Source organism: Brienomyrus brachyistius, chromosome 19, assembly GCF_023856365.1.
Source record: "Brienomyrus brachyistius isolate T26 chromosome 19, BBRACH_0.4, whole genome shotgun sequence".
In the NCBI taxonomy this organism is placed as follows: domain Eukaryota; kingdom Metazoa; phylum Chordata; class Actinopteri; order Osteoglossiformes; family Mormyridae; genus Brienomyrus; species Brienomyrus brachyistius.
In genome coordinates, this window is record NC_064551.1 from 2,656,972 (window position 1) to 2,683,497 (window position 26,526).

At 44.4% G+C, this 26,526-nt stretch overlaps 3 protein-coding genes across 12 annotated transcripts in view; 2 read left to right on the forward strand and 1 right to left on the reverse strand.

Moving 5' to 3' along the window:
* The first annotated feature begins 981 nt into the window (after positions 1-981).
* Positions 982-10,258, forward strand: LOC125714508 (CASP8-associated protein 2-like). 2 transcript variants are annotated; one of them, XM_048985188.1, is made up of 10 exons: positions 982-1,186; positions 1,881-1,979; positions 2,174-2,254; positions 2,490-2,596; positions 3,479-3,553; positions 3,865-3,980; positions 4,196-6,780; positions 6,980-9,347; positions 9,495-9,594; positions 9,709-10,258. In XM_048985188.1, exons 2-10 carry the CDS (start codon positions 1,901-1,903, stop codon positions 9,766-9,768), a joined length of 5,571 nt encoding a protein of 1,856 aa, XP_048841145.1. In that variant the 5' UTR covers positions 982-1,186; positions 1,881-1,900; the 3' UTR covers positions 9,769-10,258. The 2 variants fall into 2 exon arrangements, with proteins under 2 accessions (XP_048841145.1, XP_048841147.1); XM_048985190.1 differs by lacking the exon at positions 1,881-1,979 and having other exon boundaries at positions 1,178-1,186.
* Positions 10,259-10,432: 174 nt separating this feature from the next.
* LOC125715069 (uncharacterized) lies at positions 10,433-11,580 on the forward strand. Its single transcript, XM_048986299.1, has 2 exons — positions 10,433-11,251; positions 11,542-11,580. Exons 1-2 carry the CDS (start codon positions 10,433-10,435, stop codon positions 11,578-11,580), a joined length of 858 nt encoding a protein of 285 aa, XP_048842256.1.
* Positions 11,581-13,055: 1,475 nt separating this feature from the next.
* The window catches only part of LOC125714509 (transcription regulator protein BACH2-like), a 79,117-nt gene continuing 65,646 nt past the window's right edge, over positions 13,056-26,526 (reverse strand). For all 9 annotated transcript variants that reach the window (XM_048985192.1, XM_048985191.1, XM_048985198.1 and 6 more), the window contains 2 exons: positions 18,438-18,644; positions 13,056-17,860 (listed from right to left, as the gene is read on the reverse strand). In XM_048985192.1, coding sequence (XP_048841149.1) covers positions 17,354-17,860; positions 18,438-18,644 — 714 coding nt within the window. In that variant the 3' untranslated portion in view covers positions 13,056-17,353. The remainder of the gene's footprint in view (positions 17,861-18,437; positions 18,645-26,526) is intronic.

Consider the following 26,526-nt stretch of genomic DNA (forward strand, 5'->3'; position numbering starts at 1 on the left):
CTTCCTGTCTGTTAACTAGTTTTCGACCCAATCTGCTACAGTTCCTAAAATCCCTGCAGCCTTGAGCTAAAGTAAGAGCCGTTTGTGGGGGACAATATCAAAGGCCTACTGGAAATCTAAGTAGATCAGATCGTAGGCCTTTTTGTAATCAATTTCTCTTGTAGTTTCCGCAAAGAACTCAAGTAAATTAATTAAACAGGATCTACCTCTCCTAAATCCATGTTGGCTATCCCTCAGAATGTTATTTGCATCCAGGTAATCTACCATTTTCACTTGGATTATAGCTTCCATTTTTTTCCCAGTAATGCTAGTTAAACTGTTTGGCCTGTAGTTTGCTGGGTTACTTCTATCCCCTTTTTTGAATATGGGCGTTATATTAGCATGCTTCCAGTCAGAAGGTACCACACCAGCAGATAACGATTTCTGGAATAGTAAAGTTAAAGGTTGGCTAATAATATCCCTCATGAATTACAAAACTATAGGTAAGATGCCATCAGGGCCCTGTGATTTATTTATTTTGAGTTTAGCTAGGCTTAGTACCACATCAGCCTCAGTTATACGTTTATTAGTCAAAGACGGCGCTGCATTCATACTGAAAGGTGATAAGTTACTCATGCTCTCTAATAACAGAACCTAAGGGGGAGGAATGTAGTAAATGGAGTGTATTGTTATAGTTGCCCCGTAGGTGGCTATAGAGGCCATGTTAATTAGCATGATAAGCTATGTATACGGCTGAGAAAATAATGTGATGTTTACGTGTGTGGTGTTCAGTAAAGAGGGTGAGGTCTACTTGGCTGCCCATGTGTCCTTATTGAGAAGTATTACATATTGCAACCATTTTTCAAATTCAGTACAAAATGTCCCTCTATGCGTTGTGATGTCATTGAGTGCTTTTGGTACGGTGCTTTTGGTACTTTCCCCTTTCTAACGAAGTCATTAAAACGGAAAGTACGGAAAGTACTGTGCCAAAAGTAGGGTACCTAGTGCGCTGGAGGAGCCCCTTAAATACGATCAGTCCAGTCCAGGCAAGACTGGTGCTCTGGGTAGAGAAAGCAGTGTCCGTGTGTAGACCCCAAAATGTCATTTCCTGTTTTGAAGAGGCACTCGGTTGGCGCACCTGTGCCTTGCTAACTAGCTTTGTGAAAGCTATGTTGGAGGAAAGACAGCAGTCCAGGAAATTACAAAGGTAAATGCACGTTTGATAATTTTGTTCCGTCTTTTACATTATATATTATAACAATAGAGAGATCAGTGCAGAATCTGTAGTAACCGTTTTAGGCTAATTCTCATGCTAGCCCTGAAATTATTCTTGCTACGAAGATCAAAAAAAGCAAATGTTAGTGTGCTGTCACTTAACTGTCGACCTTATTCTGTTAAGTTACTTGTAGTCTACATGAGAAGCGGGTACTGGTGGATTTTTCTTTGTCAGATATTATGCTATCTGTCCTGCTGTATGCTTAGAAGAGCCAGCAAGCTTCGTCTTATTGTTAAACGTGCCTGGGACCAGAATGAAGACTCCAGTTGCCTAGTTTGATCTTCCTCAATTACATGGGTTCCATTTGAAATAATTGTATTATTGTCGGTAAACAGAATGACTGTTAATAAATGACCATGTGTCTGAATTGTACCAAATGCGATGAAATATTAATGCTTTAAATAAGAAAACAAGCAATTAGCAATTGATTTAATATTTCTGTATGTTGTCGTATGTTAATTGTCAGAGTTTGTGTAATAAACTTTGGCATGCATTCCAGAAATATTAAAATAGCTGAACATTGGCACAGAATAGTGCCGGAAAGCAGAATGACTGTTAATAAATGACCACGTGTCTGAATTGTACCAAATGCAATGAAATATTAATGCTCTAAGTGTATTTGCAGTGCCTTCTGTAAAAGTATTCATGAATGAGCCAACAGGAAACAACATGGAGAAGATTTTGTTAGATAAGATCTACGGCGATCTCAGTTTGAAACATTGTGGTGTGTTTCTCTCTTTTTTTTTGCTATTGTTCTCTTAATACACTTTATATTTTATATGGTTACATGACTATTCTGCTCAAATGTCAAAGTTAAGCCAAAGTCTTGGAAAGCTTGTAAGGCTTCAGATAATACTGAGGAACAACACTTGTAGGGTATCAAGACTCTCAAAACTAATGTGTCTCTCTCTCTTTCAGACTCACCTGTAGTTAATGTTGATGATTCAATGGATATTTACTCGGGGCTGGACCAGAGTCCCGGCAACAGTAAAAATGCAGGTAAATCTTGACATTTTAAGAAGAAACAAATGTAAATTTTATTCTGAAATGCTTAGCACAAAGCCATTTCTGTGCGTAGCACCACACAGTATGCTACAATTATGAAAAGTCTGTATCATGAGTGGAACTGTTGTAGTAACTACATTACTTGTAATAAGTTGTAATTGTGCTGTTAATGGAGCCTTCTGTGTACTCAGCCTCACAGTAATTTGGTGAATGTTGTGCTTGGATTTAGAGACTGTTAGTACACCCATGTTATGGCAGAAGTTAAAAAATTCCATGGATCTATATGAAGAATTTATCACTGAGGAGCAGCAGCATAAAGAATCTACTCACAATGAGGTTTGTGCCATTTAAACTCGCCTGTAAACAACAGAGGTGGATGGTTCAGGTTCAGAAAGGAAAAATCCAAACCAAGATTTTGTTTCAACCAACCAGTTGAGTAATGAGTCACAGAGTATAGTCCTCCTCCAGACTCCAACGGTCTGCTAGCCTGAACGAACATGAGAATTCATTGCCAGTTTCTAAACAAACAGTGCCCTGTACACTTTTCTTGCTAAATTACTGTCATTTATTATCTAGAAATTTTATATAATATACAAACCATCTAAATTATGTACCTGTTTGTACAAATGTACTACTGTACACACTGGGAGCACAATGTGTTGGGCTCATTGTTAAAAGTGCAAAATTAACGGCTTTGGAAAGTTTAAAAGTTATTGTGAGAAATGTGAGATTCCATGGTTACAAAGACAGCTAACAGGTGAATTGGGCTGGTTGCCGAGACAAAGACGCATGACGTACGCAAGCCAGGAGTTTCAATATTAATGATAGTATGCACACTAACAAATATGTTGTCACTAATATTTCTGTATTATTTGATTTTGTGATTTTAATCATTTTCATTATTGGTTTTCACCTGCGCATCACGTCTGTGACCTTTAAGTGACCTCCAAAACTATGACCATTTAATTGTTCACAGCCAACATGCAAATAACTGAGACCGCGAATATCTAGTCCATAAATGTAAACGGGTTACTATACTTAACTGGTTGGTCTGGATTTTTACTTTCTTGAGCTCCACCTCTACTAAACACATTCTGTATTTTATGCATTTCTAGGCGTCAGTCTGCTTGTTTGTTCAGCCTTGAATCCCAAGCAGCACATTTGGTTTATAGCTTAACACTTCACGTGTGAAATTTTTCCTTTTTTTCCTAATCGTAGCTTAAGAGCAAACTGGACACAGCAGAAAACAATGTTAAAGAATTAATATGGAGACTGCAGCAAGCAGAAACACAGGTCTGTCTTGGTTTTCTCTTAAAGCTTTGCACAAACGTACAGAATGAAAATCAATACAGAAACATTTAATACTGTTTTCTATCTTTCCCGTGTTACTTTAATTGAAGGCTATTGATGATTCTTACACATTTGAATGTCAAAGGCATGAAACTGTTATGCACTGGGGAAATCTTTTATGTAGCATAATATTAACTATCGTTACAACATGTTATCCTGTCTGCAAGACATTTTGGTTGTTGGACTGTTCCTCCAGTAAAATTGCACAAATCCATGATTTTCTGTGCTGTATTCATTTTGGCTTTTGTCTTAAGAATGAAAAGCTGCTCAATGAAAACATGGAACTCAAGAAGAACATGAGTGCCCATATTAAAACAGCCAAAATGGAAATTGGGCGCAAGGACGAGGAGATCAACAGACTGAATCATAGGTAAGTGCTTTGTCCCCTTAAAAAGTACTTGTGTCAAGTGATATTTTTGTTTTGGGATTAAGTTAAAAATAAAATTCAAAGGCATTAAAAAGTGTAATGGCTATTTAGTTGCTTTTTAAGGTTACAAATATAAAACCTTTGAGCATTTCTGTAAAAGTTGTCTGTGTAGCATTTATTTATTTTTGTGCCAATTTTCCGGTTTTTCACATTTGTAGGTCTGGTCGTTTTGGTAGCGGCCTTCCCTTTCCTCGATCACAGATCTTGCAAAGACGTGAACTTCCCAGACCAAACCCTGTAGGGACGTGTGGTCTAGCTGGATCAGTACAAACACAAGAACACAGGGTTAGCTCTGTGCAAAAGGACCTCCCTCAACTATCCCAGAAAGACAGAAATGTTCCCGTTCACCGGCCCAATGTTGAGGCTACAGATGCCCCGCTTTCGAACTCTTCAGTACATGACAAATCGAGGAGCGTGGGTACAGCCATGGCGGCATCCAGTAAACGTGCTAATTTTGTACATGTGAATAACAGCAGAGATTCTAGAATTCTCCGTCCTGCTGGCAGGGAAGGAGAAACTCCATCTGAGAGACAGTGTACAAGGAATGATGATAGACTGCAGGTAAGCACTGTAACACAGGGACTTGCCTTCCAGGAAACAATGAGTGGGAAGCGCAAGTCCACAGAGAAAAGAGACCCGCGCAGTTTTGATGAATCTGGTGTAAGCAGTGAATGCAAGGTGAAGGATGGAGGAGGATGGAACTCAGAGCACCGGAAAGCAGGTCAAGATCACGTCAAGCCAAGCAAAGGAAGCCACCCGCACACCGCTGACTTTTCAAGGAAATCTGAGAAGGTCCACAGCCCCCCTCGTCAGAAGAGGCCAACTCTAGAAGCTTTGCACCACAGACCTTCCAACTCCCATGCATCAAAAGGGCGACACAAAGACTCAAAGGATGCAGAGGCAAAAAGTATTAGGGAGCGAAGGCGCAACCGTGACCAGAATGGGCTGGACAGGAGTGCTGCAGAATCCAGTGGCAAAGAGAGAAAGCAGCACAGCTCAAGCCAGAGTGGTGTTGAAGAGCGGTCAGGCTCCTCATCCAGACGCAGGGGGGAGAGGAGTCCACCAAGGGACCATCGGCGGAGAGAGGACAAGAGTTCCGGAAATGAGGGCGGCGGGAGTAGGCAAGAGCGAAGCTCTAGGATGGAGAAAAGCAAAGACCAGGAGTGGAAGAGGAGAAAAGAAAGTGAGAAAGGTCAGAGGGATAGCTCTAGGAAAAAAGATGAGTATAGGAAAGAACCAGAATCAGGGAGTCGTGAGAGTTTACGGCATGACAAGCAGGCTGCCACTTCCAATGCGCCGTGCAACAGGACAGAGAGCAACAGAGACCAGGCTAAGTACCCAGCTTCAGCTGGTCAAGGGGACCGGACTAAGAACAGCAAAGACTCCAAAGTGACTGGTGATAAGTGTGATGGGGCAAAGCTCTCGGATAAAAATACTCAAAATAAGAAGTTAAGTTTTATGGAAACGCTGAACCTCACCCTGTCTCCAGTTAAAAAACCAAGACTTTCCTCTGAAGGTAATGACCAAGCGAACAGACCAGCTGAAGGTGGCCAAGAAGAATGTGATCAGTTTAATTTAGGAGAGGATTACTGTGTCATTGATGAAATGGAGAGTAGCCATGAGTCCTTCCAGGAGAAGGTGGTACAATGTTCTGTAAGCCCTGCAAGAGAGGATGCTCAACAGCCAACACACAAGTCTGATTTTGAAGAGCCTGAAAAAGCACCTGAGCGAGTTGGTAACAAAACCCACTTACCAGATGAGGTAACGATTGAGTATGAAGAAGCAAGTCATGGTGAAAACCACACAGAACTGCAAAGAGCTGAAGGTGAAACACCTCCTGCCTCCGACAATCAGCCGTCCGGATCTGCTCCGTTGGAGAAAAGCCCCAGTAAGGAGAAATGTTCACTTTCAGAAATTAAGGACAATGATCCTGATGAAGCCACAATTCTCAGCAAATCGCAAGATACTCACTCTGAGAAGCAGTCTGAAGCTTCAATACTTCACCCCATTTTAGCTCCAGCTGATGCCCATTTGAGCACATCCAATGATCAGACTGGTCACTCTACCTGTGAGACTCCACATGCTGAATCTGTCTTGACTATGACCCAAGATCCAGTTGGCATCTATATGAATACATCACCTGGGAACAAAACCAGCGATCACACCGCATTATGGAATGGTCCGGTTCCTGCCCAGTCTGAAACGACTTCAGAGCATGTGGTTGGCCCTGTTTCCATGGAAACAAATCCCGATTGTGCCATATTAATGGAAAAAGATGGTGACGTGAGTACAGATGCCGTGTCAAGCGCTGTCAACATGCCACTAGATACTTGTATGGCTGAAGTTCTCTCTAATTTCACAGAAGGACTTGTCATTTCTAGTATAGAGCCAGAAAACGAGGTTAAGAATTCTGCACCGGAGCAGAGCCTGTCAAGAGATCACACTTTAGAATCGTCTGGGGTGAGCAGGACGTTCACAATGCATGTGGTGCCTGAACAGGAAGTCAGTAGCCCCTTTCCTTCACCTAAAAACTGTTCTGAACCTAATTCCACTTGGAATGAAGACCAGGACCCAGTGCCCTCAAGTTCCACTTCATTCCACGATGAAGACTCTATGATGCTTACGCTGAAGAGCATTCAGTTCTTCCCAAACGTTATCAGCCCACTTACCAGTCCTGTCCGCCCAGTAACAAACCAAGCTTTGTCCCCTGGGAAGGCGCCACATGTTAAAAGCCTGAGTAAAGGTACGTATAAATATTAGTTTTGTCAATTTAAAAGATGTCAGAACGATTTCATGTAACATTACCGAAGGAACCATTCTGTTTAATACTTTTGATACTTCATAGCTCAAATTCTTCTGTTACCAATTTGTTACTGTACAAGGAAGCTTTTTTAACATTTAACCAATAAATGTGACCTCCAAAACTATTACCTCGCCTGCAGCCCCCTCCCTCTCCTCCTCCAGCACGACAGAGGATGAGAATGAACTAGAGGAGGAAGAGGAAGAGATCGTCAGTGACACTGAAGATGGTTCTCCAGTCGCTGCCAGTCCACAGCAGAATAAAGCCAGTTCTGTGATGGCCAACAGTAATCAGTCCAGCCCAAGGTCCGCTCGACTTGCCGAGAAAGACGCCCGGAAGGCCCCGGAGGTTTCCGCAGGCGTCTCTGGAGTTGGAGGCAAAGCAAAGCAGAGCAGATCTAAGAAGATGTCTCTCCCAATTGAGAAGCCCTTCAAAACATTTGTGCCACTTTTGCCCAAAACAAACCCATCTACCATCCCTGAGGTCATGGCCATGTTCACACAGATTCACACACACACAAGAAACAAGTATATGAAACTTCATAAAACATTTCCCAAAAAGTACTTCTACAATATAATTGACATGTCTCGAGTCTCCTTTACAGACTTTGTAAATAATGTGAACTTCAGTAAACTGTGTAGTACGGAGCACAACCTAAAGCCCAAGCTGAACAACATCATTTCTGTCTGCATGAATAAAATTTCCAATAATGGTATCGTCAAGCGCATCTTTGAACAGCATTCCCCGAGCCTGAAGGAGAAACTGTGGAATTTTATGGAAGGTCAGTTTGACTTCTTCTTCAAGGAAATCAAGGCCACGCTTTTGAGTCAGTGCAGACCAGCAGATGTGAAACATTCCTCCATGAGCAAATGCAACTTCGAAAACCCAAAAAAGAGACTGGTTCCATTGCTGAAGAAACTGCCTGACAGCATCATTAAATCGTTAGTTACTCCAGTGCCCAGCAGAAAGTCAGAACAAACAAAGCCTTCTGAACCACCGGGGAAGAAAACTGCTTTACCACCGGTCATTCCCCACCGCACTGGTCTGGGGAGCAGAGGTAAAAATCTGAGGATGAATGTGAGTGAGGAAGATAAGGTTCCAGAAAGGAAAAGGCAAGATCTGCAACCTGTTCATCACTCTGCATTCACACCCTCAAATAATACTACTAGTCCAGAAAAACCACCTGCTTTGGTCCGTCGCCTTTCCCATAGTGCCTCCTTGCAGGATAAATCTGACTATGAAATTCTCACTGAGCAGGTGGCATCCAACTTGACCTCTTACCTCGACACAGACTCCCAAATGGGGGAGATCTTCAAGTGTTTGTTGCAGGGTGGCTCAGATCTGATGGAAAACAGCGTATCTGCAGCAGACTCCAACAACTGGACTGTCAGAACACCTCGGAAAGACAGTACTTGTGCCGAGAGTTTTACAGGGATACCTCCAGATGAGGCTGCAACTCCATCTAAACTCATAACAGCCTGGTCAGACATTTCACCATGCAAATTCTTTCCCAGCTCAGATATTCACATCCCTCTGAACCCAGCTGTTCTTGACGAAAGTTGTATGCTGGAGTTCCCTCCAAGCTTACCTTTCGACAGAGTAACACCATCCTCCACTGTGATTTCAGAAAGAGCCCATTCAATTTTGACTGAGGATCCGGCAGTCTCTCTCACTATCCCATCACCGCTGAAGTCCGACGGCCATCTGAGCTTCCTGAACTCCGTTAACAGAGGACCAGCCTCAGCACCTGACAGCGTCATCAGTGCACGTTTAAGCGAGGATGCTCTGCTGGATGGGGAAGATGCTACCGAACAAGACAGTCACCTAGCCCTGGACTCTGACAACACAAGTGTTGAGTCTAGTTTAGGAAGTGCCTCAGAGGAGGCCACCACATCACCTGTGTTTCAGATCAAGCCTCATGTGCCAATGCAGGCGATTGTGACGGAGAAATCCAATGACCACTTCATTGTAAGAATTAAATGCGTATCCACTGCTTTTGTGTCAAGTGCCGTCCACAATCCTGTAGACCTAGACAAACCACAACCAGTATTTTCAGGAGAGAGAAAAGGTGCAATGGAGGCCGTGCTTTCAACCTCAGACTTGGCACCTGTTGATGAAGAGTCTCCGACGTTGGCTTGCCACAATTTAGTTGATGTCCGGCTTCCCAACCGAAACGTTACCTGCGATGCTGGAGGTGCATGTTCCTCTAGACATGCTACCAAGGAGTCATCCCTGGTGGCTCATGATGAACCAGCTGTGGAGAATGATGAAAGTGTCTTCATAAAAAATCAAGGCAAGGCTGGAAAGAGGAAGAAGCACCACCCTGAGTTAAAGGCCAAGAAAGCGAGGACTGACGAGGCACAGGGAGGGAAGTCAAGAAACATGAACAAAGAGATGAGGAGCCCGAAGGAGAAGAGGAGCGGCTCAGTGTCTATCCCACTGTCACCCAACAGCCTGTCTGCAAGGAATGTTGTTAGGAAAAGGGGAGAAGTGGTGGTGACGTGGACCAGGTATGTCATCCTCAAGTTCTGGGTTTATAGCCTTTCACCTTGATAAATCTTGAGCATCCTTTTACCTTTTTTCATGTATAACATCTGGTGCCATTTGTTCAATGAATTGTATGTTGTCCATCATATAGAATGTTTTTCCCCTCAAAGGGAAGAGGACAGAGATATTCTTATTGAACTGAAGACGAAGGGGGCCTCACAAGAGACATTCTCAGCTCTGTCAACGAAGATAAACAAATCACCTACCCAGGTATCTTAAATGACCCGATTATCACGTATAGTGTTCATTTTCATACAAAAGCCGTGGTCGGTGCCTTTGTGGTCAGTACTGTACTGTTCCATGTGCTGTCCTGCTTTTTTCTAGATTGAGGAGAGGTTTGCCCAACTGATGAAGCTCTTCAAGAAGGAGAAGATGAAAAGCTGAGCTGTTGAGGGATGTGAAGCCCTTGTTGCTTTCAAGAACTACCTCATTCTCCTTTAGGGTTATAAATCAGGCCCTTGCACAATTTAAAGCCTTGATCTGCTGCCAGATTTTAGAAAACGCTCTTGTGCTGATGTAACATTACATTGTTGTATAAATACATTTGGATCCTCGTGTTATGGGGGGATCACATGGGGGATCACATGGTGTACAGTTGCAGAAATTTCAGAACATTGAGATTTTATTCAGCCTTGGCGATAGCTTTCCGAATAAAGCCAAGTGCAAGGTACGGCAGTTTATGGAGACGCGTAACATCTGCCATTTTGGAACTTGAACACGAACATGTACATGAGCGATAGAGTGAACGATAGAGAAATTTGTCAAAATTTTGTTTCGGTCACAGTCACAACAAAGTTATGTTGAGGGCATACGCAGTTCTGGTTAAAAGTGAATGCAAATAAAACCCGTTTATGAAATCTTAAAACTTTTAATGTATAAATATGTACAGAAATAAAATTATTTTGGATGTATATTTGCTTTTTTAGTTTTTGCTAAAGCATAAGTGACAAATTTGCTTTGGAAATATTCTTTAAATGTGACTGGTTTTTAATAAGACTAATTTATTTAGTTGGCGCATTCATTGTCTAATTGGTGTTGGCAAATACAAATGTTAGCGATTGCCGGTCTTTCCCTGTCTCTCAACATCCTCGAAATATCTCACTTAGGGGTGAAAAAAATTAGACGAAGTTTATACGGGGACGGCTGCGCGGACGATGACAGTATCTGTAAACTGAAGAAAAACGCGATGCAACAAGTCGGTGTTCTTACAAGCTCGTCTCCGCAAAACATTGTACAATTAACCACTTACCCAGGGCTGCCGTATGGCCAGTGGGAGCCTCTTCCAGTGTACATGCCTTCATCTGGTCCCCCAGCAGAAAATGAGTCGCTGATGCCAGACAGCAGCGCCGGGGATCGTGATCATGCGAAGATCTTCGATCAGCACCCCAGAGAGCAGCTACAGCAGCCTAGTCAAGGCGAGATCCAAGCCCAGCGGATGCTTGGCGCTTCAGATCGCCGAAATACTTTGGAAAACCGAGACCGATCATCCAGTAGCGGTGATTCTAATGGGTTAAATGGACGCAGGACACAAGGTTATCCAGGTCAAGGAGGAGCGCACCCCAAACGAGCAACTCACTCCAGCCACATGGAGATACCTGCAGCCGTCCGTAACACAGTGCGCAAACAGAGCCGTGTAAGCTGCTACAAGGACTTTGGAGAAGATCGGAGTGTTTCTCCGGACAGCGGCCACTACCCATCAACGCGGAAGCCCAATTTCATGACCCGCGAACTGTCCGAGAGCAAGCTGGCCAGCGAACCTGCGAGCCCGGCTTCGGGCAGCGGCTCCGGGGCCGACCCCAAGCGCATCTCGCAGGTGGAGAGTCCGCCTGCGACTCCGCCCCCGGCGAGTGGAAGGAAAATGTCAATGGCAAGTATACATAAAGTATAAGCAGAATTTCTAATTCAAATTAACTTGGAATTTTATTCATTTATTTCCCAAAATGCATGTGCGATGTGCGTATCAACTTAGTGTATTAAAAGTAACAGTGTTATATTAGCCCTGGATCGCTAATGTGAACGCTGCAGGAAATGTCATAGGCATCTGCATCTGAAAAGTAAGAAAACAAGAGCCTAAAACAATTAATGTGTTAGTTACACGTAAAGGTGACAACATAATATCCCGTGTGTATTAATAATTCTATGACTTTCTCTTTTTAGAGTATGATCCTGGAGCTATCCTCCATTATGAAAAAATGAAGTCATCAACAAAGCTTCCTTGGCCTGTAGAGGGCGCTCGCGCTTTGAGAATGATCGGGCAAACCCCTTCGCTCACCCCACTCTACATTGCATACGTAGCATTTCTGTACCACATTTATGCTTCATTCAAGCAGACATATTTAATTTTACAACGCGAAACAGAAATTACTATGTATAACAAATTCGAATCAGTTTTTGAGACAGGGGCTTTGCACGGTGTAAGTTTTCACATTTTACTTTGTCCCGCTGAAGTAGCCTGGGAGAGGTTTTTACACTGAAAGACCTACAATGGTTTAAGAGAGAGAAGTGAGTTAGCCATCAACTGAGACATATTATATAACAAATACAGTTTAACGGTGTTTGCATATTATTACTTAAAAAGGGCATTTCATACTGACTTGTTTTATATTGACCATTAGTCTAAAGTAATAAAAAAATTAATATAAGTAGAATTCTCTCAAAAGAACAATTTGCTAAAAGCTACACTTAAATATCATCATATATTTGTAACCACTACTGACCACAGAAAAACCTATTTTATTAACTTTGATTTTCTTTTGCGACCGATTATACCTTTTTTTTAATACTTATTAATGATTATAAACTCATGCAAATTTCCTTGACTTTATTCTTGGCAAATGTCTGGTGTCAATTCACTTCCAAGGAATATAAGGATCAGAGGACTTTGAAAACGGACAGGATCTTGCATGTGAAGCCATCGCCGGAACAGACGCCTGAAGTGAAGTAAGACTCACACTGCTGACTCGACATCTGCCAGGTTACTTACTTGTTGGGTCATTTCAACATCATGTCGTTCAAACGCTGCGGGACAGGGTGCCTCGTAATATCGCACAGTTTTATGGGCAGAGTGGTGGAGCCCAGCTCAAGGAGAAACAGTATTAGAACAGACTACAGTAACAGAAGGAAATAATTCTGAGAAAGTTACGCATTAAAGCCATAACATCTTCCCTACTTACCTTCAAGCGACTTGGCTTACAGTCCTAATGTGGAGGCACTGGAATGAATGAAACATGCATTTCATCAAGGGTCGTTGAATTAGTAAAAGCATCAACAGCAGCCTTTTTCTTCTGACTACAGTAAAGTACAGATTCAAACACATTGCGATCGAAACTTGCGGCAAAACTTTTGAAAGTTGTCCTACCTTCCGCTGAAAGCAGCTGGTCCTCCCATATTCACATCAGGACATTTCTGCACGCCGTCATTTACTGACCACATCCAAGGGGCCCCTTTTCACCAGTACTAATCTACTGGAACTTAACAGCAGACGTGGACATTTCCGGTCCAGACCAAGATTTTGTTTCAACCAACCAGCTGAGTCACAGTCACAGTCACTGGGTATTCAACATTTTTTGCTTAAAATAAAATCTTGGTCTGGATTTTTATTTTCTGGATCAGAAATGTCCACATGTGCATAAACTGTGACGAAAATGAGACGCAGAAAAGCAGCCCGCTGACACGCTTTATACATATGTTCTTTATTTCATTAACAGAAATGGTGTCCAGACAAAAAAAAATAAAAAATGAAAATCATTTATATAACACTACTGTTTGAAATGAATGAAAATGAGGTTGCACAATACTGTATTTACAATTGGGGAAAAGTAATTAAATTTAATTAGGGTTGTGTAGCAAAAAAAGTAAAAAGTCTAGGTAAGAGAATAAGCATATCACAGCTATCTCAAAATCGACAATATTAACACAAAACAGTCATCTAAGAAAAAAAAAACCCAAGAGAAAATAAAAGAACTACAAGCTTAAGAACCGTTAACATTTAAAAAATGGTGCACCAAAACCTACCAATACAATAATCCATATAATCTGTGTAAAAAGCATGTAGAAAAAACACCTGATGTGGTTGCTGATACAGCCATTGACCAGTTATGAGAGGTATGAACATTTCACAGGTAGATAAGTGTGAGAAAGTCTATACTGTTGACTCAGCAAAGGGGCACAGGCCCTTGCATACACTTCACTTAAATGTGAATTATGGCCTCTGTAAAAGTCTAAGGCAAAAATTAGAGGTGCACTTGTATCCATAGTAACACGCCGCCAGGGGATCAGGTAATTTGCAAGATAAAACGCATAGTAAAGAGTGGCCATTTTTTTTTTTTTTTTTTTTTTTTTTTAGTTTTGAACACGCTTCCAAGAGCGAAACATTCGACCCGATTGAATTTCATTCTATATACAGGACGAGTCAACTGAATGCACAACACGCGATGACTCTAGTTTTTGTAAACATTATCGTTTTTTTTCGTCCTCTATACATGACATCAACCTGTGCGTTCGCTCATATTTCCAAGAATTATAAAGTACTGCAAATAATGACAGAATGACTCCTCTGGAAAGCCAGTGTTATTTCTCAGAAGAGAAGCAGCGAATATACAAACACGAAGTCCAACATAAAACGCTAAGAGCATCACTTTAATTCTGCCCATCGGCAATTACAGCTTTCGAAAACGCGGGTCCGTCACGTCATTCGTCAGGTCGAGCCTCTCTGTCCGTGGCCGGACAGGATTCTCATAAATGTCCGGCTCAATACTTCGGCACCCGAGGCAAATCACCCGTTTTGGACATGTGCCAGGGAGCGTCGCCTTAGACAGCTGAAGAAAACCATCCGTGCTGTACATGTCTGATCTACACTGGTGACAATGACTCGGAGCTGAGTCTGAGACATGATATAACTGGACGAGGAGAACATCCAAAACAAAAGTTCACTAAATGCTACGGCAGAAGAGTCAGAATGGGGGGGAAAAAAATCTTACACTGTTGGCACCCTGAGACGATATCAAAGAATATGTAAAAAAAAAATAAAAATAATAAAAAATGAAAATGTCAATATATTACTGAGATGACAGTGCACGAAAGCTTATTAGACTTGGGCTTGGAGTCAGATCTGGCCAGGTAGTTGTCAGTTGCCAAGGAAATGGAGTGACAGCAGAGCACAGTGGGCTGGCTAAGGAATGCGCGCTCATTCAGCCACTGCAGGAAAGTCCCCATAAGAGAGAGGAAGTGCTCTCACCCCCGCAGAAAGCACCGCGGATATGACTCCAGGGCTGCATTTGGTACAGTAACGGGATGGATGGGAGTGATGACATGGAGAGAGACCCAGCGAAGTGCTACAGACACGCTAAGTGTACTAAACATGGAATATGGATGACAATGACGATCTACTGCAGGAACCTTAAAGCGTTTATGGACGTGACAGCAGCCAGTGCAAGGCTGCCCCTTCATTTTTTTGAATGTGCTTTTCGTCACATATACTTTCCACGTCACCTTTGAGGGGAAAAGTTCAAAGCCAGGGCCAGTAGGGGGCGCCCCGCGTGTTTTTGTGTGTGTGTGTGGTGTGTATCTGACATTGTTTGTCATTTCCTAGCTTCTCACCAAATGACGGTTCTCATTTCCACTAAACACGAGTGGTGGTAACAGAAAAACACAAGGGAAATAAAATAAATTAGAAAGTAAAACAAGGATACTCACGATCACATTCCCTCCATTAAAAAATTCTCTCAACAAGCGAAAACACACATACGTGCGTGCGTGCGCAGACACACACCCACAGACACACAGACACACACACACACCCACATTCAGACTCGCATATACATGCGCAAACTAAGACAACTGGGTAAGTGAGCCAAAGTGAGACAGGAAGTCTTTCATTTGTCTTCTCAGGGAAGTCGAATAAAGATTCTCTGCTCCTTTACCTTCTACGGAGACAATATTCACCCGAAAATAACATTCTCTCTGGATTCAGTACCATCACTACAGGTTTCTAGCTGAAACCCTGCACGGCTTTCAGGGATCTGATTCTGCAATTCCTGTTTTTGTAAATATCAAGACAAGGGAGACTAAATATTCATCTGTGGACTACAGACCTAGAAAACGCAAGACAAGAGAAATAATACAAGGAACATGCATTCCCACTGCATTAATAGGTTTTTAACAAAATTTACAATTAGGGAAAAATATGACTATTCCACATGATTGTTCCACTATCTTTTCTTTTAAAACAACATCTACCTGACCACATGGCAAACGAACTCAGTCATTAATTAGCTTATTCTATCCTCAAACAAATACAAACACAAATACTCAATATCTCCACAGATTGCAACAGCTGTATTCCTATTCTGCAATTTAAATAGTCTGCATTTTTGAATAAACTCTTTTTTTCATATTAGACACTAAAAGACAACATAAAGAGAATAGCACACCAATTCTTTAGAGGTGAAGCTCTGATGCCAATTTAAGTGCTTTAATTTTCTACCTTTCTGGGAATTTGAACGGAGGGATAACCCTCCTCGAAGTGCTTACTGATATTGCGAGTGCCTAGTGCGAGACAGAAAGTGCCGGAATGTAGACTGAAGTCTGTGGAGATCTACGTCCCTACATGATGTTTAAATGGAGAGCTTGTTTCCTTTGTAAACGTTCATCGCCTCCCAGTGGCATTCGTCCTTAACATCAGGACATTTAACACTGATGCAATTTCCCACCTCTCTTCTTCAGAAAAGGATTTCTCAAATACATATAATAGCCTTTAAAACCAATAAGGAAGAAAGGCGTCTCAACACAAACTTCCTCTCAAGCCAAAACTTGCTTCCATAAGATAAAAAAGATTCACATAAAATCAAATTGAAAGCATCCACTGTTTAAAAACATATTTCCTATTGACCTCTTCATCAACATCCAAATTGTAACTGGTAGGAACATGCAAGGGGCTCTGGATCCCATTCGTGTGAATATGCAGTGTGTGCACATGTATGTCTTTGTACGTCTTTGTACGTGTGTGTGAGAAGCTGATTTCCTGAGTTTCAGAATACTCGACGTTCAATCTTGACAGGAAACAGCCAAATAATATTTTCCAGCAGCAAAATATGTCTGATGAAACCCAATGGGGAAAAAAAACATTAACCACTAGCTGTACAATTTTACTGTGACAAATGTCACCATGCTTCATATTATATACAATACAGTTCTGGACAAACGAGCACTTAAATATCAACTGTTAAACCCGCCCATAAAGAATGGTATTGCTGATGTGTGAGGAGCTTAGCTATGTGACCACGTACCAACACTTGTCTCTGTGTGTTTTTCAGTGTCAGCACTGCAGAAGGCAAGAGAGGAATGTTTAGGTACAAACGTCTGTACAATATACGTTGGGAGTTCCAGTATCGAAACGCTATAAATGAGCTGTACAGGAGAAATTTTTGCATATGGACACGTACAGTCTTGGGGCTGTATAAAATTCCCAGTGTACAGAAGTTGTACTCTTATTTTCATGAACAATATTGAACATTCAGAAAACATTTCCTGAGACTGAATTGCTGTGACAAGGGCCATTGAAAATGAGAGGGAGAGGGAGAGAGGGAGTGATCAGAGCTGCTTCTAGGTCCATGGAGGTTTTCAGCTTTGAGATGTGAGCTGCCCATCCCTGTTTTGAAAGTGTAAAACACAGAGGCAGTGGTTCCACTGCAGAGGTCACAGCCGGGGTGTGGCGGGGTAGCACCATCAAGAAGAAGTTCTGTGAGAGGGTCTCACAATGTCATGGTTTGAAGGAAATACTGTGAGATAAGTATTGCTGCTGTTAAGACCACTGTAGTGTTGACCTTCAAAAAAATACAACATAATACAAAAATACAAAACAAAACGATTTTTTTTTTGAAGAACATTGGCAGGTCTTGAGAAACTTAACCTCAGGCCGAGGTTTGTCAGGAGATAATTAAATAAAAAGAGGAAGTGATGTCCACTATCACTAGGTATATTCCTTTCTGGGCTGTTCGTCAGTGGTACATTTATCGGTCATTTCCTGGCAGAAATCGGTGACTGTCTGGTTAGTCTGTTCGAAGGTCAGCCCTGACTCCAGGTACACGGCCGACTCTCGGCCTTCGTTGGCTAGAACCACACCCCCTAGGTTGTCGGCCCCGTTGCCCAGAGCCCAGCGGGCTGGGCCGGCTTCGCTCTCAGGATGGCAGGGGGACTTGAGGGTACGGGGCTCTGGGGTGGGTGAACTGGAGCTGGTAGTGAGGTCGATGCTGGTGGAGGCAGCGGCAGCGGAGGGGGAGCAGGGGGTGGGGGATGTGGCGGTGGGCTCGCTGGGTCGCAGCACTGGGCAGTAGCGGTGCAGTGACTGGACCTGCTCTGGACTGAGCTGCACATCCCGGTATACCTCCTGTGACAAGCAAGAGAAGTTCTCCCACAGCTCACCCATGCAGGCCTCCAGCTTGCTGCGCTCTGTCAGTAGCTTGTCCTTCTCAGTCACCTGACAAGGAGTCACACACAGGAAACTCAGTGTCATACTGTTGCAAGACATCACAGGCGAACACAGCCACAGGACCACATAGCCTAACACAGCTACGAGACATCACAGATGAACACAGCTACAGGATCACACAACCTAACACAACTACAAGACATCACAGGTGAACACAGCCACAGGACAACATAGCCTAACACAGCTACTAGACATCACAGGCTAACACAGCCACACACTGCTTGACATAAATAGTGCAGAAACCATCCATCTATTCATCCTCAGGCCTTTTGAGGGTCACAGATACATAAACTACAGATCTAATATTACAAGATGTAACACAGAAGAGTTTTGATAAAACATTTACACAACTGGAATGAAGTACCTGAGTCATAGCTTTTCTCTGCAAATTAAGGGCTCCTGACGGTAATAACTACTTGTGAGTGAATGTTTTGCGGTGACTGAGTCATGCACCCACTGTATGTGAGGACATGCACGTCTGTGTGAATGCATGCGCACCTCTATCTGTGGTGCTAGTGTGCAAATGGTGTGAGCGTATGTGCGTGCCAGGCTGCGTTTGGCTCACCAGCTTGCGGATCTCGCACTCCAGGTTGAGGATGCAGTCCAGCTTCCTTTTGCGGCAGCGCTGAGCCGCGATGCGGTTCTTGCTCCTCCGCCGGACGTCGTGGATGAACTCCAGCTGCTCTGAGGTCAGTTTGTGCATCTTCACCATCATTTGGAAGTCATTCCGTGGAAGATTTGTGATTTGATCGACAGGGAAGGGAAGTTTGACCTGTGATGAGAGATGTGCATGCAGCTATTCAAGGCTGGTCATTCCATTCACTCATCCATTCATCCATCCATCCATCCATCCATTTTCCAGAGAGCTCATGCAGGGAGCCCAACATACAGGGTTCATCCAACCTTCATTTCCAATGGAATGGATTCCAGCAATTTTGGGGGATGCCAAGATATTTCTAGACTTGCCAGCAGAGCTGTCTCCAGCTTGCATTCCCAAAAGAAGCCTTTGGGGGCTGGGCCACCTCAACAGATCTTTTATCAAAATAAAGGAGAACCACTGCATGTTCTCTGGGACACAGAGTGAGACCAACTGCTCTCAAATTTTCATTCAATTTATAAAAGTTACAGCCACCTGTGAGGATGGTCAGTAAAGTTTAAATATACAAGCAATTTTAATTCACTATAAAGCAGAAATAAACCACAAACCAAAAATATTAAGACTACGCAAAAATCATAATAGAATCTTAGAAATACTTCACAATTCACAATACAGATACGGTTTGACCAGAAAGTAGCTTAATAAAAACTAACAGTAAAGAAGGTGAATAAAAATAATTTCTTGTGTTACACATAACCGTCACTAGGTGGAACCTTTGAGCCGCTAATACCGGAGCATAACCTCCTGGAACAGTGAGCAATGACTCATGGTTCGCGAAGCGCTCCAGCACTGGAGCTGCCAACAAAACCCTTTCTGTGCAAACCGGTCTGAGTGGCAGGTGAGGGGGCCAATCCAAGAAAAACACCTCGCTGTCTCTCTGTCTTGCCTGGATGCCCTGGATGCCGTCAACGTGAAAGGCAGCACAGAGAGAGGCGTGCTGGGGCTTGCTAGCCGCACTCGCACGCATGTCAGAGGATCGCTATGTGGAATGAATGCCGGAGCCGGCAGCGGCACCCCGCGGGGCACCGCGCGCTGCCCGTGTGTGCGCGCGCGTGTGTGAGCGCGTGAAAATGCCAGGTGTGAAAGCATCACAACAGCACGGCTGAAACAAAAAGCGAACTGGAGAGTCAAAACGAGGCAGAAATCAGTGCTAACAAATATCATAATGAAATAATAAAAATGAATAAACGAGATTTAACAAGATGCAATAAGGTCCTTTGGAGGAAACGCTGATGGGGTCAGTGATTGAAAATGGCAATTAATGTGTTTATATGAGCCGTGATGAAAGTGTGAAGGGAGGCTGAAATTTATGAGATGTAAAAGTATTTATAAGAAATATGTAAATTAATGTAATATATATAAAAAAAATCACTATCCACTCCGTAACGCCCTAAGAAACACGTGTGCACGCACTCACACACACACACACACACACACACACACACACACACACACACACACACACACACACACAGAGGCACAATCCTGCGTGGATCTCGCCGTTGGCCGAGGATCATGGTCGGAAAGGCTCTGCTCTGAGCGGGAATAAGAAAGCACTGGGAAGGCGAATAAGAATCAAAAAGGAACGAGAGCCCTGTCATCACCCCGCTAACGTATCCGGGAAAACCCCAAGATGGACTGCCCTTTCGGTGGCAGCTGTGTAGTACGCCCCCGTGGCCACAGGGCGGCGCAGCTCATGGCCACCCTCTGGGATTTGCCGAGGCTTTGTTTGATGCCATCTTTTAGCCTGGCTGCTTCCCCCTCGATTTACGGCGTGGGACACCCCCATCCCACATCCCAATGAAATTCTGCTGACGATATCGCCAGGCCGCGCGTGTCACTGCCGCAGGGCGCCTGGGGGCCACTCACAGCATCTCACACATCTTCCTGTGAGTGACGGGGGGCAGGGGGGGCAGATCATGATTGTCGCCTGACAGGAAGCCCTCCCGAGGCCAAATTAGAGCCCATTTTTGAATTGTGCTGCTGTGAGTGCTCGGCTATCTGACGCGCGGCCAGGAGCAGAGCTGCATGCGGACGCCTGCGACACGCTGACAGCTGCAGAGTGAGCGGGGCGGCACAGTGCAGTGATGTCAGGGGCGGCACAGTGCAGTGATGTCAGGGGCGGCACAGTGCAGTGTTGTCAGGGGCGGCACAGTGCTGTGTTGTCAGGGGCGGCACAGTGCTGTGTTGTCAGGGGCGGCACAGTGCTGTGATGTCAGGGGCGGCACAGTGCTGTGTTGTCAGGGGCGGCACAGTGCTGTGATGTCAGGGGCGGCACAGTGCAGTGATGTCAGGGGCGGCACAGTGCAGTGATGTCAGGGGCGGCACAGTGCAGTGATGTCAGGGGCAGCCCTGTCTGACCGTCATTATTTAACCAGGCCACTAGGGGGACCTGTCCTGTATCAAGCCCATCAGGCAAAGTGTCCTCCAGCAGGGGCACCTGCAACTTCACACTCCCCTGCCTCATGTGCTGGCTCACTTCCTGTTACTTATGGTCACTGCACTTCAGACAGGAGAGTGACCCATCTCACTGCGGCCACTACGGCCACAGCAGAAGGGAAGTGACAGGTGGCGTGGAGGGGGGGGGGTCTTCTTGGGGGAAGCCCATGTCACCTGGCTCTGTGTCACGCTCACCCTGAGCACTCAGACGATGGCCGTATATCCCACTGACCTCAGCCAAGGGCTCATGGGCTGGCAAGACAGGAGGTTAAGAGGCCAGGCCTCTATAGCAGCAAAGCAACGTGCCTCTCCTGTGTCTTACTAACACGCTGGCTACTGCCATGGTGATGCTTACTAATACTATTACTACTATCACTCCTGCTGCGTGTAGTACTCCAGCCCGCACAGCACGCGGCAGGTAAATACAGATCCCTCAGTGTGAGTCTATATTAAGCTGCTCTTCTCCATACCCTGTATGTGGCTCTTTTCACAGGAGGTGCTGCCTTCACTGTCCTCCTGTGGCCTCTACAGCAACAGCAGCCTGTACCGTCGCTACTCATGAGAATTCACAGCTCAGAATACCTGAAGCTCCCGCAGTCAGCCCTGCTGTAAAGGGCCTGAGAATCCCACAGAAAGACATACAGACAGACAGTGAGAGACAGACAGTAAAACACAGAGACAGACAGACACAGAAAGACGTAGAGATAGACAGAAAAACACAGAGACAGACATAGAGACGGACAGACACAGACAGACAGAAAAACACAGAGACAGACAGACACAGAGACAGACAGACACAGAGACAGACAGACACAGACAGACAGACATAGAGACGGACAGACACAGACAGACAGAAAAACACAGAGACAGACAGACAGAAGGAGAGACATACAGGCAGAACTTGGAACCCACATGTGTCTAAGGAGTACAATGATGAGTATGCCTGAGAGGACCAGTCTATCTTGGGTCACAGTCACTGGTTGAACTAGGCTTGGGCGGTATGACTGTATTATAGTATACCCCAGGATTGAGACATCCTGAAGGAAATACTGTCGAAAATACACATGCTTAACTGACAGGGAGCTGCTGTACTGAGGTGATACTCTGCACAGCACAGGTCGCCAGAGGTCGATCTGCTGCCAAGGAAGATGATGACTGCCAAGTAGTACAAATAACACAGGAAAAGTTTCTGCCCCTGCTTGGAAGTGTTTTGGATTCATTAGCTGAGCCAGTTAGTCCGTTCGTTTAATTTCCATTCTACATTCAGAATATTTGTAAAGACTGAGCATGTGAATACAGACACCTGAAACACAGAAGTTGATTCTGGAGTTTAAGGTAGCGTACATGATTTAGATTTTTTTTTAAATACCATCATATACTGGGGTGAAATGTCTAAAAAGTATGATGGTATGAAAGAATAGATACCGCCCAGGGTTAGTCTGGAGCTGGCTCTGTGCCCCATATGATACCTTGGTCCCTGAGAACCTGCACAGCAGGGTGTGTGGACAAGTGGCCTCAGGGGATCAGAATGGATTGGATGGGGAGTTCTTGGCCATTATCTTTTTGACAAAGACAGAAAGTGCTCTCATTCTATATCCTACTGTTAGGGCCAGACTTCCAGAACTGGAACTGCAGAGCTCAAGGCAACAAGACTATCACCGGGGCAATCACATGCATTTAAAATATTCATGAACAGAGAGGGTGTTACTCCCAGTGCAACCACAAAGCGATCATAGCGAGAGCAGAGTGCACAGACTGAGGCTATGACTGGCTTCGGAGGCGCCTGACTTCCTGTGCGAGTAACACGCCCAATAAGAGGTTAAGGTATCACGCTGAAGAATACGAGAGGAATTGTGCAGCAAACTGCCACCATCACATGATACCACCGTCACCTCCGCACCTGTGATCACCTGACACAGGCGGCAACGGGGAGCAGAGGTCATCGCCCTGGTGTAGTCACTCACCAGTGCTCTTTGTACCTACTCAATTCGGTACATCTTGGCACTGCAATGCTAGGCTGGTAGATGTTGCAACTAAGACTCGTGGACCATGCACGTATCATGCCACACACAGACTTGCTGCTTCAAAGAGGCGATTTAAAGGCTAAAACATCGGCAAAGCAGGAATGCTTTATGGTTAAAAAGGCAGAACTTTGCTGCATAGCAACAAGCATTGTGTGACTGAGCTGCTGCTAGAGTCGTCATCAGCAAACCCTGGGCTGGGAACAGCTGGGGGACCCAGTCAGAAAAGCCCCAGCACAGTCCAGCAGCGTCGGCTCAGCCTCACAGTTTAACAGCTTCCTTCCTGGCCAGAATCCGCTGTTTCCAGTCCTTAAGGCAGCCAGCCCTCTACGGGCTGCGCTCACCGCCCACTCCGCAGGCACACAGGAGCCCTATAAACACGCCACGCTCCAGCACTGTTTATTTGCACAAGTTGCTGCAGGAGCAGTAAACGACGGGCATCCAGGAAAACAAGGCAGCCTTCATATGGTATCTAATCGCCACAACTGCCATTACGCCACAATAAATTCACTGGCAACAGGCGAGCGTGAGATACGACTGTTGATCCAGTTAACAGGAACAGTTTAAACAGAGATTAATTCCACTTGTACACATAAAAGGCAGAGGGAGCCGTAGAAAGAGCCCTTTTCCTGGGCTTTTTACAACGCCAGGGCTCTGAATTACCAGCTAAATCCACATGATTTCCAGCCAATGAGCTCAGCAGTCACTCACATGACACATAAGTGGGGACGAGAGACGAGCGTGATGGCGGGAGTAGCGACACACTGCCGTTTATCTCGCCCCTCTCATCATGCAGATGCCAATGTTAGAGGCTCCTCTCTGACACGTTACTCATACCATTTAAGGGGGCTGGTTCTGCAAAAGCCGTCGCTATGGCAACACTTCCTTCACCCCACTCTGTTTTCCCACGTCTGCTTCCGCAGAAACAAAGATCCGCTCTCACGGTGAACTAGATCCAGTGCTGTCGGAAACGACGGCATTGCATTCCCTGGGGAGCCCTGTCACTCAGTGTGGCCATCTAAGCCGTAGTCATCCCACATGCACTAACTTCTACAATTGCTAGAAGCACTGATTGGATCACCAGGAACTGTGAAAGTGACGTACAACTTCTAGAAAGACCTGGAAATGTAAAGGTTAAGTAATGTGTCCTTTTTGTGATACGTAGGTTTGAAAGTATCCTTACTTATTTAGTGCACATTTTACATATATGACAATTTGCAGAATCTTTCACTACAAATTAGCTGGTCATTTGCATTCCTTTGTGTCATACATCCTTGATTGAAAATGTCATTTATATTAATTCTGTGAGATAAAAGGGGGTCCTCTGTTGGGGGGCATTGCAGGGGGACACAGTGAGGGGAAAAAACCGAAACAGTGTGGGGAGTTTGAGAAGGGGCAAATCCATTTTGAAACGGCAACCTTCAGAAATATTACAAATAAAATGAGTATATTATATGCCTGTATACATTAAATGATGCTAACAAATCAACATAAAGAAAATGTGTGAAGTAGACAGGCACCACATATTGAATACATTAAGTTTGAATACCACCGGTATATACAGAGGTCCGTATGGGACACGGACAGCGGCTGTTTTTGTGAACACGATGTGCATGTGACTCGTTTACATTTAGCTGGCACTCTTACAACGGGGATTTGAACCCACAAGCTAGTGGTTGTCACTCCAATCTGTTGAGCTACAGGTGAGCTGTTGATGCAATACTAAATCGTACATTTTATTTTTCAGTATGTGGCTATCATGCAATATATGAGATGGATGCAAAAAAAATATATAAAAATTTACGATCGGTACTTAAAAGCGGCATATTGGTGCCAGTCAAATGCCTGAGCTGTGAATTGAATTATATGCCCTCTGGTGCTCAGGTAACAGAAGCATCATAGCAGCTCACCTGCCGTTGCTAGTTAACATCATAGGTGCTCTGATGTCAGCAGATACCTACTGTTAACAAGTAGCTATATTAAAAACTTTTAAAGTGTGCAAAGCGAAACGGTCCAACGCGTGCAAAGCAAAACGGTCCAACGCGTGCAAAGCCAAACGGTCCAACGCGTGCAAAGCCAAACGGTCCAACGTGCGCAAAGCCAAACGGTCCAACGTGCGCAAAGCCAAACGGTCCAACGTGCGCAAAGCCAAACGGTCCAACGTGCGCAAAGCCAAACGGTCCAACGTGTGCAAAGCCAAACGGTCCAACGCGTGCAAAGCCAAACGGTCCAACGTGTGCAAAGCCAAACGGTCCAACGTGCGCAAAGCGAAACGGTCCAACGTGCGCAAAGCGAAACGGTCCAACGTGTGCAAAGCCAAACGGTCCAAAGTGTGCAAAGCCAAACGGTCCAAAGTGTGCAAAGCCAAACGGTCCAACGTGTGCAAAGCCAAACGGTCCAACGCGTGCAAAGCCAAACGGTCCAACGCGTGCAAAGCCAAACGGTCCAACGCGTGCAAAGCCAAACGGTCCAACGTGTGCAAAGCCAAACGGTCCGTGAGCGCCTGTATTTCACTCGAAAGGATTATGACACTTGGACGTTGTTAAGTAAAAATTCTCAAAATTTAAACGATTCCACTTCAGGAACAATATAATGCCACTGCAAAGTCTGAAGAAGATACATAAAAAAAATATATGAGTTATCATCTTAATAAGAACAAGTAGTGTCAGAACTGCTCTTTTTTGCTATGATGATGCAATGTGGCTTCAATTTTGGGGTGACCTGCCTCAAAATGTAATCAGTTTTAGCTCATCACTCATTCAAGCCTGTGAAATGTTTGAAAAAGATCTGTTAAGCAGTTTTTGAGTAATTGGCTCAGATACCAAAGTGTCTGTGGCAGCGGACAGGTGCTAAAACCACATCAGGGCCTATCAGATCTGGCCCTCCATTCCAAATCCAGGCCTTGTTTTCAGTTCTCCCAGGTAGTTAGTGTAATAATTACTGATTCTGATTGGCCACAGAGGCTTCACACCTGGCTCACAGGTGAAGGAAGGCTGGAACTCAGCAGAGCTCGGACCTTGAGAATGTGATTTGAACAGGCCTGCCTTATGTATTTCCCAAAGGCCAGAATACAATTAATGCCCCTAATTAGAAGCTGGAAATCTTCTCTGTTGTTAAGAAGCTAATTTAATCAGAGGCATAACTTTGTGTGGAAATGCGGAATTACCGCCAAGCTTCAATTAAAATATCTAAAAATAATGAGTGTGAGATAGATTTCGACACACGGCTTTCATGTGGTTATGGTCTGTCCTCAGCCAGGCTACTTCACTATAGCTATTCTCCCTGCAATAAACAAAGCACTCCAATTACGGCATGGCAACCCAGGTGTGTAACAGGATAACTGCGAAACTAACTAAGTTAGCAAATTGCATCACTTATATGCTAATCAAATAGCAATCTGCTCTAGGTCTCTGACAGGACCCCACAACAATTAAGCAGAAATCAAAAACATTACTTTGAACTGCAGTAAACATCTTTCTATCACTCATGTTCCCCCAAGGAGCTCGACGGCAGTTTCCTGGTCCCCATAAGGGAAA